At 42.7% G+C, this 14948-nt stretch overlaps 1 protein-coding gene across 4 annotated transcripts in view; it reads left to right on the top strand.

Moving 5' to 3' along the window:
• Positions 1-14948, top strand: part of LOC119402474 (probable E3 ubiquitin-protein ligase HERC4) — a 203116-nt gene that overhangs the window by 49923 nt on the left and 138245 nt on the right. For 3 of the 4 annotated variants that reach the window (XM_037669632.2, XM_037669628.2, XM_049417841.1), the window contains 4 exons: positions 378-577; positions 1108-1284; positions 6170-6273; positions 9569-9699. In XM_037669632.2, coding sequence (XP_037525560.1) covers positions 378-577; positions 1108-1284; positions 6170-6273; positions 9569-9699 — 612 coding nt within the window. The remainder of the gene's footprint in view (positions 1-377; positions 578-1107; positions 1285-6169; positions 6274-9568; positions 9700-14948) is intronic. The other variant, XM_037669639.2, reaches the window with a different exon arrangement.

The raw sequence follows: 14948 nt of genomic DNA, 5'->3' as shown, positions 1-14948 counted from the left end.
TTAACTGCTCATGTGCAATTGAAGAGGCATTCTGAAAATATTTAGTGTCCTTGAAATGTGTTCATTTTTTGCTGTTGAGTAAATTCACTCAGTTCATTACATGATCAGTGATATATGCAAACACGTTTTAAAATATGCAGCTTTATCTATGTCACATTAATCGCATGCACAATGGACTACTTGCATGTGAGCAATGTATTACTGTGCCAAATCATGCTTTTCTTGCTTCAAATGGAAATGTTTTCTTCTCTTAAACCATAAATTTCTGTTCCAAACTATTCATTTTCCTCATCCAAGAGCAGCTTTGAAACACCAAAAGCCACTTCCATGACTGCATCTCTGTCATCCTCAAGAGCATGAGAAACTGGTTAATGCAGGTGTCACACTGTGGCTTATGCTCCCCAATCGGGAAAACTGTACATCTTTGGCCTGGGCATGAGTGGCCAGTTGGGAAATGGGACGCTGGAATCATCAGCTTTGCCTGTGACTGTTCCTGGATTATGGCATAGTGTGGCACATCCATCTCAAGTAAACAGGTCTCCTAGTCCTCGTCCTCAAATTTCGCAAACTGCTACTGGTGAGTAAATTAATCATCAGTGATGTCACGTTAAGCAAAGTTTTCAGGAACTCTTGAAAATTGATTACATTGAAGACGTTGCAAGAGGCTTCTGGTTGCAGCATTTCACTGCACCATATGTGATGCCGTACATAATTAGCAATAAACTGCCGCAGGGTATGGCCCAGATTTAAAACATTGTACTTATTTTGATGCATGCTCATCCTTTATGCTTGGTGCAGATGAGTCATATTGCAGTATGGCTGTGTATTGACAGAATAGAGAGAAAAGTGACTGTGATTCATGTGTCTATTTTGACTTTGTTATAAATTGTTTTTTAGATTTAGTGTTAAAATGGTCACTCACAACAAAAACAATTGTGCTTCATGGCATACGAGTTGTTCACATAGGTTTTCCTTTGGTAAATGCTGCCCTTGTTTATAACATTCTTGTACACCCATCTTAATTCTCACATTGTCACCTGTTTTCTATAATGTGTTGATTTCGTTATTTGGATGGTTTTTGGGACCTGCCCTTTTCCCCAAAATAAGAGGCCATACCTGTGGAAGACTCGTGGCCTATAAACCACGCTGATGAGGTGTCTGGCGATGACCAGGGTGCACTTGCCCCACCTTCTGCAACCCGTGATGAGAGGCTGACCCCTGACGATGTTATAGCAGCCGACCTGGCCGTCTTGGATACATCGGATGCCGATGACACAGAGTCCTGTAAGGAGCTCGCTGAACTCACACACCCCAGTTCTTGCTCCCTATGACGGACCCTGGCTGGTTTTCTTCCTGCATCCATCCTGCCCCTACGCTGTTGCATGTCGCTCCTTCCTCCCAGTTGCTTCATGACCTTCAAAAATTTCCTTGCATTGTGCAGTCTTCACTGGGTGCACGAGACTCTGCTTTATTCTTTAAGGCTTTTGGCTTTATGCACATTAAATTCACTTGGCACTTAGCATTTCCTTCCCCATTAGTGGCTGCTGGGACGGGTTTTCCAGTTTTCTTTATTGTGCCGGGCTTTTTTTTTTATTTTTTGACTGGACAGAATTTATTAATACTGTCCATGGTTTAGTGCAGTTGACTTTTTAGTTGATTTATGAGACAGGTTGAGATTGCTTGTGCAGTAAATTAAGGTGATTGGTTACTGATTAAGAATAACTGCGCATTAACTTGTCACAGATGAGACATGCTTTTCTGCAGGTGGTATAATGACAACGGTCAAGCAGAAAGTATATTTGGTTCCTGCTGTGAACACTAAAAATGCTTTGTTTTTGTCATCACCATCCTGCTGCAACTCTAGGGTTGTTACGTTAACTTCTTGTGCAAAGTTCTATTGCAATTGTGCATTATGTACAGTAAAATCACATTGATACAGTTTTGCATAATACATTTTTAACTGCAAGAAATGGGGACACAAGTGAGAAAACGGCAGCTCTTTTAACTGTCAGAGCATTTTTGCAGTCATTGAAAAGAAGAAAGTTCAATGTGTTGTGAAGAATGTGTTGGCTGCAGTTTGTGAGGTGTTCAATGATGCTTCTCCGCATGATGTGTAGGGCAGAGCAGTATCACTTGACACCACACAAAGCTTTCTTTGGATAGTAAGATTTCAAGATAACATACTTTCTTTCCTGTGTCCCGTGAATATTGTATCTACGAGATTCCACTGTATTTGTGACTTAACCCTTTGAGGGTCGAATTTTCTCGCGAAATCCAGTCCAAAAATGTGTAATTTTTTTATTGCTGAAATAAATTCTTCAGAAGATTCTATTTCAGAAAAAAATTGTCTAAATTTTTTTTCGTGACCGTAAAGTGACAAAAAAATTATTTTTGTTGTTACATACACATGGTTTATTCGCAGTAAAATCAAGCAAAATCCTGAAAAAGAAAGCTTAACAGTTTTTTATAAATAAAAATTATGCATTGTATTAAACATAGCTCACACCCCGCCACGGTGGTCTAGTGGTTATGGCGCTCGACTGCTGACCCGCAGGTCGCGGGATCGAATCCCGGCCGCGGCGGCTGCATTTTCGATGGGGGCGAAAATGTCTGAGGCCCGTGTACTTAGATTTAGGTGCACGTTAAAGAACCCCAGGTGGTCTAAATTTCCGGAGCCCTCCACTACGGCGTCTCTCATAATCATATCGTGGTTTTGGGACGTTAAACCCCAGATATTATTATTAAACATAGCTCACAGACATACAAACATAAGCGCACCAGAGTACTTTTCCAGTTAAAAATGTTCGTGCTCTAATACTAAAAACTTTTCAGCGTGTGATAGTCATTGAAGCATGGCTTGCCGCGCACGCCTTTCAGATGTCGCTCTGTGATCGTCATCGGAGTCTAAACTAGTAAAAAAATCCTCGTCTGACAAACTGAAATCCAGTTAATCAGATTCTGATTCGGCACTTAGGGAATAGTCCGCATCGGAAGAATCGCTGCTCGACTCACCGGCAGCAGAGCAACCGGCGCGCACTTCCATAGCGTAAGCGAACTGCGTCAGTGAGCGCACGGAAGAAAACTCTATGGTTGTGCGGCCGTCCGGAAAGCTAACCGAGTGAAAAATCTACAGTAATCCCTCGTCTTATCGCCAACAAGACGTAGTTAGTTAGTTTTTCCGAGACCCCAAAACAGGAAACGCAATCACGGCGGTGTCGTTTGTGTAATTTAGCGCCGCACGGAAACAGATGTAATCGCGCCCCGCGGGGTGCAATAAACGAGAGAGTAGCAAGCTGTCACCCTCTGAGAGATTAGAAACCAAAGAGTCATCAGCTTTGCGGGCGCAAGAAGCGAGAACCACCCGAAGGACGAAATCGAAACCAGCCGCACCGCGTGCGCGCGTTCCGATGCGCAACTGAACGCCGCCGCGCCGCTATGGAAAGCAAAAAAAAAAAAAAAAAAAGACGGAGAGACATCGGCACATTAAAAAAAGCTCCACGTATTCCCGAAACGTGGCAGCACATTCCAAGCAAGAGAAATGATCGAAGAAGGCGCGCGTTTGAAACCAACCACTCCGCGGCCGCGCTCGGTTGCGCAAGCGATAGCCGGCCCGCCGTTTTGCGAAGCATAAAAAAAGCAACAAAGGAGATACATCGGTGCATGAAAAAAATTCCCCGTATTCCCGAAGCGTGGCAGCACATACAAAGCAAGAGAAATGATCGAAAAAGGCGCGCACTTTAAACCAGCTGCACCGCGAACGCGCTCGGATGGGCAAGCGATAGCCGACGCGCCGTTTTGGGAAGCAAAATAAAAATACAACGCAGAGACATTGGCGCATGAAAAAAATTCTACGTATTCCCGAAGTGTGGAAGCACAGGCCAAGCGAGAGAAATGATCGAAAAAGGCGCGCGTTTTAAAAATAAACGCTATGCCGTACATGTACGACGAAAACCCTTTGGTACCAGGAAGCTTCTGCCGTACATGTACGGCGAAAACCCTCAAGAGGTTAACGTTGCATTTCATGTGCCTCGTTACTACTAATAATGTGTCACATGACTTGGTGGAGGACACTGCCAGTTAATATAGAACGCTGGAATGCTGCACAGTATTGCCAGGCCTAAAAACAGTAAGTTTCTTATGAACTAGTTGCTCGTAGTGTCAGTCCTTTTTTACACCTTCGTTGTGGCTGGAATATACAGGGTGATTTTATCCCCTTCATGCGCAGTGTCCACACATGTAGTTGCAAGTTGTTCCTGCCTGTTGTTCTTTGCACTAGTGGCCAAGAAAGAGCAAGATACATTGCATAGGATGAATTGAACCTCCTGGGGCCCTATTCTGAGACGATCGATACAATTGTCGCCTTTGGTGTGCACTGATTGGCTATTGAGCAAAACTGGAAAACTGAGGGCGCCATCTAGTATTTCCGGTGACGTTATGATGCTGTACGGTGCTGTTAACATGTTTGGAATAAACTAACGCACCTTATCATCGTCCGTTGGTGGTAAAGTCTAGCATTTCATTGACATAGATGGTAGTTTCTAGTATTGAATCCTTGGTGGATTCAATACGCTGAAGCTTTGAGCAAGCATTACCTTGGTGTGTTTTCAGTAATCGTTTTACGAGTGCGTGTTTTTTGTGGTTTGAACATGCCAGCAGCATGTTGAGATGTTAGACGATGTCAGTGCGGCGGCACACCACAGCCGAACTCTGAGTATGCCATGTTAAACTCTCAACAAAAATATGTTTCACACAATATCGCATTCTTTAAATATTCTACTGTGCTTTAAACAAATACACATAAAACGTTGAAAGCACTTTCAACACTTCTTATATCTCAAGTAGCCAGAGCCAAGCCTAGCCACTTTGTAGAAGTCGATACACTCGAAAACACGACACTCGGGTCGCTCTGCGCTTTTGCCACATGGACTACCCATAATAAGTCTTTAACAGAACAGAGGACATTCATTGAGCCTGCCTTAGACTGTATAGTAACATTTGCAGAGCCATCTGCATGCAAACTGGTACCCACTTTGACACTCATCTGTGGAATCTATTGTCACTGCCTGCGTGCCTTGAGTAGATTTTGATTTTGCAGATCAAGAGCCGTTGCCAAAACGAATGGATCCTCATTGGCACAAAAATGAAGACAGCATTGCACAAGATGGCACTTAGAATCTTGTAATCTGCATGCTCCGACATATTTCAACACCTATGCAGCATTCCACTTTGGTAACATTTACATAAGGCCTGCAACTGTTGTGTATTGACTCAGCACTGGTGTGATGCACAGTACAGAAGCAATATAAATACAATTTTTTTTACTGTGCTGAAGGTGGTCATATTTTTTCAGCTTGCTGCTGGAGAGGCATGGTTTAACATGCAAGGCATAATTCAAGCTTGAAAATTTTGTTTCATGGCCCCTTTGAGCAACTACATTTGAATGAAGTGTGTTGTTAACATGCAATATTAAGCTGTTGTGGTACCCGCTCTGGTGGTGGCTCTGCCATGGTGGGTGCATTTTGGTGGGGGGAAAAGGCAAGAGCACCCATGTACATCAATTTGGTTGTAATGTTAAAATGCCCCAGGTAGCCAAGATTACATCCAGAGTTCCCCACTATGACATGCCACATAATCATATTGTGGTTTTGGCATGTTGATGCTGGGCTCCTATAAGGAAAGTTTGTTCTCTACTGCTTAAGATAACCGGCTGGTGGTGTCTCAAGAATTGTTGGGCTGTTTTTAACGTAGGATGAGTGTATTCAGTAGCAGTGCATAATATTATTTAGTGTCAGTTGTTTTGAAAATTGATGCTATGTGAATGGGATAATATGGATGCAAGCATTTGATAATCCTTCGGAACAAAAGTGTATTTTATTGTAACGAATATGGTGAAGGAGAAAGATTTCTCGCTTGGACTGTCTGTAAATATGTATGTGCCCATTTGTATGATGCAGTGTAGCAAGGTTTTCTGTGACCATCCAAAGAGCTGAAAAATTTGACAGCAAACTTAGTGATAAAGTGCTCTTTGCTTGCTGACAATAGAAATTTCATTGTCATAGTTAAAATTTGAAGATTTTTAGTAATTGGTTGAATGCAAGTTTTGACTTGTGTGTTTTGTGCGTTGCTTTATTTTAAAGTTTTACCTAATCTGGCTTATTTGATGTTGCAGCTCAGAGCAATGGTGTGTCTACAGCAGACCCTGATTCACCACTGGTGGTCTACAGGGTAATTGCAGGATGGGATCGCAATTTCCTTCTTTGCCATGAATTCAAGGTGATTTTTGACCTGCCTTATGTTGCTGTGTTTCCTAGTCACCATTTTGGTAACATAGTACATCAACATCCCTAAAATGCTGTGCCTTTTGTTGGCAGCCCTAGCTGACATGTAATTGCAAGAAAAATGTTGTGGTAAGAAATAAGGTGTTAATTAAATAAATAAGTAATTAAGCAAGCAAGTAACGTGACCACATAACTGTTAGTTTACAGTTTCTGATGACAACAGTAAGTTAGTGCTTTGTGAGTCAACATTGACACAGGGGCTACTTTGCTGTCTTGACATAGGCTCTGTGTGTACGATCTACTGTAGAATAGGCAACCATACGTTTCTATGGGCCGATAATTTTCCTATTTTGGTAATTAAATTTGCCCTTTCTGTATGATTGGTATCAGACTTGTCAACATGCTCATGTCAGGTCTGAGTGGGAACTGTAACGATGCTCCAATTGCTGTAGTGTCTGTTTTGTTAGTTCTAAGAGGCATTGAATGCATGAATGACATACAGTCTCTTGATTTCTGGGCTGCCTTCAGCAGATTTTCTAGTGAGAATAGCAACCCATGGTGAATGAGTACTATATTTACCCACTTCTGATATGCATTTTTTTCTGAGAAAATAGTTTCGAAAATTGCCCGTGCATTACAGTTGGCTGCAAAACAAACTGAATTCGCTGCATTGGCAACAGCCTATCATCAGAGCTGGTGCCGTTGTCATCACAAGATGGCAGCGGAAAATTTTGCATAGATTAACAATGCATCAAGATGGAACACTCATTCAAATTGGGAGTTATTTTACGAGCTATGCTAGCAGCAGCAGATCTGCAACATTTTTTTTGTGTGTCTGTGTGGTGGATCGTTTGTGCATTGCAAGACTGCTGAAGTGGTTAGTTCAGGCTTCGGCCACCATCCCTTTTGCGATGGTTGCGGAGTAGTTCAACCGATGCAGAAAACGAAATGCACTGGTCTACCAGATGGCATATAGCCCAAATGACTGTCAGAGTGACAATGACAAAACAAATTCTAATATGTAAATAACTCTCCTATTCTGTGAAGGCAGACTGCAGGTTTAATCTTTTTCTCTGATTGTCAGAATCTTAAGCGTGGTGTATTCTTGTTATAAAATTGGGTTTGTGTTCTACTTGAGTAGTGATTGTTTTCTGCTCTGAAACCATAACAACAGGGTGTGCACTAGATGTAGGAGCTGCCAAGTAAAGCAGCAGTATATTTTGGCATCTTTTTCTGCCTTTTCTTTTGATTTAACCTTCTGGATAATTTGGGCAGACAACATCCCTATACAACTCGTCAGGGCGCCTGGACCGGAATCCATCAAGGTGATCAGTGTGTCAACAAGTTTGGAAGTCCGCAGGATGGCCAGTAGGCTGGAAGAGATCTCTTTTTATTCCACTGAATAAAAAAGTGGCACGAAAGGATGCTCAAACTACATAACAATCACCTTAATATTTGATATTAGCAAACAACTCCCAAAACTATTACAGAATAGGCTAGAGCCTTCCATGTAGGGGGAGAGAGAGAGATGGCAACAAGGCAAGTAAGTTTCAGAAAGGGGCGTGGCATGAGAGACAGTATTGCAAGTACATTGTGGCTGATGAAAATTTCTAAAGAATCCCAAAAGCCTTTCTGCTTTCTGTTTTGCTTCATCGGTTGTAGTAAAGCTGCTGACTCCATTTACCACATAAAGTTGAGAGTATGACGGAAACCCGTCTGGCCGGGATGAAACATACTAGTTGAAGGGATCTGGACACTGACCAAATGATTTAAAAACGAATTTACCACACCAAGCATTGGAAAACGTTTGAAGAATGGGTATTCGCGAACACCTCATAATTGTACAGGGGAACCTATTTGCCATATAGGAACCCATATGACGAACAGCAACACAAGTACAGTAGAACCCCGCTGATACGTTTTTGAAGGGACCGTAGGAAATAAACGTAAGAGACGGGAAACGTAAGAGCCGAAAAACAGGAAAAACGGCAAAATATTTAGTGGTACAGAATTTTATTTCAATTCTTACGAGCAGCACGAAAATTGGCGCGCTCAGCCGCGATCTAGTCGATGGATAGAAACGCGGAGCTTAGGACGGCCTTATCCACAGAAATGTAATCAACGTATGTGATTTTTTTTAACACCAACAGCTGTACGCATGAAAGAACTAAGCACACGCAAATCACGACCGGCGCGGCGAGTCCGACCGCGAACCGCACGCACGACCATGCGAGCTCCAACCAGCTCGAACTCCTCCCGTTCTCCGACAAATAACGATGATGATGAGTCTACGCCAACGCGATGGCAGAAGTGAATGCCAATCTCGAAGGCCTTGCTTTCGCAAGCAATTACGTCATACACGCCATGTTTGTGCAATGCAAATCTCAGAGGCTATGCTTTTGTCAATAGTAAATGCCAATCTCGAAGGCCTTGCTTTCGCGAGCAGTTACGTCATAGACGCCATCTTTGCAATTTGAATCTCGAAGGCCATGCTTTTGTTTGCATCAATTGAAAGATTCTGTTGCTTGCGCCTCTCATGCGGCTAATATTACGGTCAAACGAGGCCAAGCTGCGTGAAAATGCACCATGGCCGCTCTCTTTGGTAGTCACTCGGTCGGCTCCGGGCGCACTTCGCGACGTATCATACGGGAACGGTCCGACAGTTACGACGTAACAGCGGGGTTCCCAATACATTGTATCCTATGGGAGCTATGCCGGGACCGGCGGAAAACGACGTAACAGCCGGGAAAACGCAGCAGTGAGGAACGTAACAGCGGGGTTCTACTGTAGTTGAAATTTATAGCCTCAGTGTTTCTCTCCTGCCCTCAACTGGGCTGTGCAGGCCTTGCAAGGAACATCACAGCAGTGCACAAGTATTTTAGTCTAAGGACTTTCAGTCTAAAGTCTCAGTTGAAGTGACCTTGTGAGAATGTTACGACTATTCTATTTACTTGCCAGGTTGCTTTAGGTACTAGCACCAAGGGTATGACCATAAAACAGTTGAAATATCATGAGTTCCTGCAATACTAAGCTACACTACAATCTGAGAGTTACATTAAAGCATTAATTCTGCTTAAAACATTCTTGTAGGGGTCTCATGGCGAACTTTTTGTCATGTGGCATCAGAACATTCATGTCATTAAACCATAAAATAAATTGTTTGACGTAGCCAGTAAAACAGAAATGAGCAGAACTAAATTATTTTTGCAGAACTTTATTGACCTCTTAAGAATGAAGTTGAAGTTTACCTTTGTAAACATAAAAGATTACAAATAAAGCTTTTTGCACAGGCAGATGCTCCTCGTCCTGTGGATCAGCGTTTCCACCAAAAGGAGACTCAGATCTTGAGCTTGGACAATGACATTCTTGAACAGCTGCCCTTTCTTGCAGCAACAGAACAGGTACCCCAAGAATTACTTGCGTAAGTGCCTCTTAATTTAATAAAATACTTTTTTGAAAGGCTGGTTTTTATTCTGCATATAATGCTGGCACAGATCTTTCTCTTCATCATTAAAAGTGATCAGACGGTATCTGTATCAGTCAAAATTTTTGCATAAGGTGGCAGCAGTAACATTTTATTTGCATGTTGTGCTTGCTTGCCTCTGATTTTCATGGTATTGATTGCAGAAAATTTTTAATTTGATATACAGTGGACTCTCAATAAACCGAAATCTTTTAACGTAATTGCTGCTTAAATGGAAAAACTGCCTCTAATATAATCGGTTTTGTAGTTGAACTGTGCACTCCTGTTGATCGCTCAGTAGACGGAACTACTGTTAAATGGAACATATTTTCCTGGCCCCTTAAGGTTCCGTTTAACGAGAGTCGGCTGTATGTTCACAGAGTGTTCACTGAGGCATTTTCCTGTTTTGTGTTCTCAGGGATTTTTGTACTGGTCTAGATGTGTTTAGGATATCCTTGTTATTGTGTGCCGAAATATATTATATTGAGCACTATGCACACCTTGCAGGGCTCCTTCAGAATAGGGTTGTTAACTGTTTGAGGGTCAACGACATAAATATGTGGTGCTGCAAACAAGGTGCAATTGCTTGATGCCACACATTTACGGTGCCATCTATATCTGAAAAACGCACCAATATTTCAACTCTCCGTTGCCTACGAGTGCAGTCACCCTGCCTGTATGTTCTCTACATCCTGCAAGGATGTAGGGATCTTTTCTTGTGGCTTTGAGCTGCGGTTTCCATTCCAAGGTTTGTTTAGACTGGCATGTCAACTATTGTGCAGACATCCACGTGTGCACGTGGTGCATCCGCTTGTGCACGTGGTGCGGGAGGCTTCCATTTGTTGTGCTTGCAAAACTGTTTTCGGTCTTGTTTCTAATCTCTCAAGCAGTGACTTCTTTATACTAGCTTCTTTATTGCCCCCAAAGGTGCAATTTCAGCTGTTCACCAGCGGGCACTGGCATATATAAGAATGTTGCTACCATGCCTGCATGTTTTTTCCTGAGAATCGCTAAAATCGATTGCCTCTTGGTGGTGATAAAATGAAGGGTTACCGGAAGTTTTTCATTTATTAGGTTTTTCTGATGGGTGCACAAACATAGAGTTTTCTTACATGCAGTCACATACACAGCAATGGCACCACCACGGTGGTCTAGTGGTTATGGCGCTCGACTGCTGACCCGAAGGTCGCGGGATCGAATCCCGGCCGCCGCGGGTGCATTTTCGATGGAGGCGAAAATGTTCGAGGCCTGTGTACTTAGATTTAGGTGCATGTTAAAGGGACATTAAGGACAAATAACAATTTATGTCAGAGTGAAAGCCCAATGTATGACAACTTCTAAAACTGCAATATTATCAACAGCAGCGCCCTACTTACCGAGAAATTAAGCTAAATGTATCACATGATGAGCGCCACGAGTGGGACATTTTCGAAGTGATCCCGATGACGTATGGAAGTCGGCCTACAATAAATCACTAGTAATCAAACTAGCAGTAGTAAAAAAAGAACATTCCAAGCATCAAAAGACGTAATAAAATGCTGTTTGTTCGTTTCCGCTTGATTCATGGAAAACAAAACCTCCGTGGCGTTGCCATGGGGAACGGCGCGCGTGGTTCAAAGGTTCCGTTTTCGCCGAACTGCGCCTCGCCCGTCTCAGTGGTAGTTTCGGGATCGCGTACTGCCGTGCGCGTTTTGCGCGCTCGTGAAAGTCGCCCTGACAGAAAGTTCGACAAAATGCCGCATGCGTGTGATATTGCCGGATGCCCGAATGGTGCACAACGCCAGTGCTGCAGCAAGGAAACCAGTGTGTCTTTTCACTGGGTGCCGCGGAATGAACCCTTACGCTCGAAGTGGCTTAGTGTCATGCCATTGCGCCAGTGTGCTAAACAATCAAAACCTCTGCGTGTGTGCTCGCTGTCCTTTCGTACTGAGGATTACGAGACCAACCTCAACTTGGTGAAGGCTTTGAATGTGCCCATCCGAGCAAGTCTTTGCCGCAGCGCCGTTGTTGCTACTGTGGGTCCCGCTACTTCCGCTCGGCTGCTACTAGTGTCAGCGGCCGCGCAGTAAAAGTGGGCAACGTTGGGCACGGCAGCAGTGACGTATGAAAGTCGTATTTTCAGGCGGGAGATTTGAAGCGCGCTAACGCGATGCGGACCATTAAAAATGTGATTTTATTTCAAAATAAGCACTTCCTTGGCACAAAAGCAGCACTACGAGGTTTCTGGACAGCTATTTCAACAATCAACGTCGACTTAATATTTGCCTTTAGTGTCCCTTTAAAGAACCCCTGGTGGTTGAAATTTCCAGAGCCCTCCACCATGGCGTCTCTCATAATCATATCATGGTTTTGGGACGTTAAACCCCAGATATTATTATTATTACATACACAGCAATGACATTATGGTTGTGCATGCCGATTTCTCTGCTGTGAGTGAACGAAGCGACTGATGCTTCGATCCAGAATACTGGCCAAATGCCAAATGTGAATCTGGTTGATTGAATTTCAACTGTTAAAATGAGGAAGCACTAACTAGTTTGAAATATAAATTTAATTGAGGAGAATCCTCCCAGAAGTGTGTGCACCACGATGATGCTTATTGGTATAGAGGTGATAGTAACTACACTCAAACCTCGATATAACGAACATGGATATAACGAATTATCGGTTATAACGAAGTAAATTAACAATTGTCTTGTAATAGATACAGTGTTAGAAATAAACGTTTATAACGAATTTTCGGATATAACGAAGTTATTTTCATGGCAGATGTGACTTTTTTATAATGAGGTTTGAGCGTAGTGTGTCTTTTTTTCTAAGGTGGTGACACAAATTTATTCCAATGAACATGCTTTTCGTTATTAGTATAAGCTTATTTCTCATTTTTATTTTCATTATTCGAGAATAAACAGTCCATCTGTACCCATTGAAAAAAATTTTTTTTTTCACTTTGTGATCGCTTGTGTTTTCACTTTGTGAAACTGAACATAAGTTTTTTTTCGAAATAGGTCTCTCTGAAGACTTTGAATCTGCATTAAAAAAAAATTACCCTGGGGAGTTGCATTTGGCAAAAAAAAAAATTAACCCTGAAAGGGTTAATTTAAAGGTCAAAAGAATGGGTGTGGGTTTCCACATTTCAAAAGGGTCCAGCATTTCTGAGAAAGCAGAAAGCTTCTTGGATGCCTCTATTAGTACAGTCGCAATGTGATTTCATGCTTTTAATATGATGGAGTACTGTTGCTTTGGTAAGTGACCAAGAATGTAATCTGCTGATTGTGTTTTGTGGCAGTATTGGTGCAGTACTACAGATACAATGAAATTATTTTTATAACCCATTTAAATATGGGCCTAGTGTGCTGCAGTTTTGACTGAACAAGTGGCGCCGCCCGCGGCGCGGCGCGTTTCTAGTCATTCGCGGCTGAGAGCGGGTGCGTACACAGGTTGACTATTTATTTATTTATTTATTTATTTTCAATACTGCTGCTCTCAGCTGAGAGCATAGCAGGAGGGCAATACAGATAGTCAGTACAATATACGAAATGTTTACAGGATAATAAACTATGCAAACGAACGTAGAAAAAAAAAGGTTACAATAATATATTACAACAACAAACAGTGGTTACATAAATACATACGATCAACTTGCATACATTTATCAAATCAATCAAGTGACACTGTGTTAAGGTTGAACACCATTTGTACAATGAAGCAGTAATATCACATCCCATGAAAAGTATTTTCAGACAAAGAGAAGAGGGAATTAGCCTGTATGTTTTCCTAGCTGCGCCAAGGGGAGGCAACCGACAAGTACTGATGCGGAATAGGAGTAGGCAGTATGACATCTGATTGGGACAATACTAGTTGTGTGTACCTTCAATTTTATTGGCGAATTCCGAGAACGACTTGGTGTTTGTGATAGATGGGTGTAGTTGATTCCATTCCCTAATGGCAAGTGGAAAAAATGAATGTTTAAAACTTTCATTACTATATGAATATTCTGTTAGTTCATTTGCATGCCTTTGACGCGTAAGTCGATATTCGGAAAACGAAATGTATTTGGACGCGCTTATCCTGAAGTTGTTGTTAAGAATCTGAAACAAAAACTTTAGCCGGGCTTCTTTCGCTCTTTCTGACAGTGTTTTTAGACTGGATGCGTTTAGAAGGTTAGTTGGCGAGTCTGTGCGCCTGTACCTGTTGTGGATAAATCTTATGGCTTTTCTTTGCACTGCTTCCAGTTTTCTTAAGTTAGTCTTCGTATGCGGGAACCAAACCACATTGGCGTACTCTAAAATCGGTCTTATAAATGTCTTATAGGCGAGAATCTTAATCGGGGTAGGAGCTAGTTTTAGGCATCTTTTAAGAAAAAATAACTTGCGTAGTGCTGCTGCGGTAATGTTAACGATGTGCTGGGTCCAATTAAGGTCTGCAGTAAGCGTCACACGGGCGGAACTATAGCAACTCGAAAGGACGAAGCTGAATCGCGGTCAAACAGGTGTGTAACTATGTATTGTGGCGTGTGTCGCTGTCGCAACAGCTACAGAAACACTGTCGTTAAGCTGCCAGAAATAAAATTATATGGATTTATATGGAAGGCTCACGAGAACGAGCGATGGCAGCGTCGGATAAGGGCAGTGCGACGTGCGAGATAAACAGACGCTCTTAATTTTTTAATGCTTTCCTTGCTATTACTGCGCATATTTGCTCGTTGTGGTCATAAAGGCTGCCTTCTTTTAGCCCCGATGGAGGTCTTAGGCAGCTCGTGAAGCACCGAAACCGCATATGCAGTGCCCACTTCTTGCGCAATGATGAGAGAAGCTCGAAAGCCCTGCATTCTGCCTGTGTGTTCCGACACGTTTTCCTGCGTGCTATGGGAAAGGTGACAGCGTGACCCTGCGACGAAGCGTTAAACATCCTCGTATCTAGAAGGGGACGCGGCGATGGCCAGAACCACGCGCATGACAGGTCTGTGCAGGATGTGTGCTCGCACTTGTTGACAAACATATACAAGGCGGCGACGAGCTTACATACACCATCTTCAGCGTCCACCCTTGCATCTTCGCCTTGCTCCCACAATGTGCAATTGGGTCTATAGACAGCTGGGAAAATGTGCAGAAATCATTGAAAAGTCCGAAGGGAACGAGCCAGCGTAAAAAAAAAAGTGAGAGGAACGAACGTTTTTTCTCTTGCTTAGCCCAAACACCAACTGA

This window comes from Rhipicephalus sanguineus, chromosome 1 (genome assembly GCF_013339695.2).
Source record: "Rhipicephalus sanguineus isolate Rsan-2018 chromosome 1, BIME_Rsan_1.4, whole genome shotgun sequence".
Taxonomy (NCBI): Eukaryota; Metazoa; Arthropoda; class Arachnida; order Ixodida; family Ixodidae; genus Rhipicephalus; species Rhipicephalus sanguineus.
The sequence above is the reverse complement of the archived record's forward strand: the minus strand, read 5'-3'. Positions and strand labels throughout refer to the sequence as shown.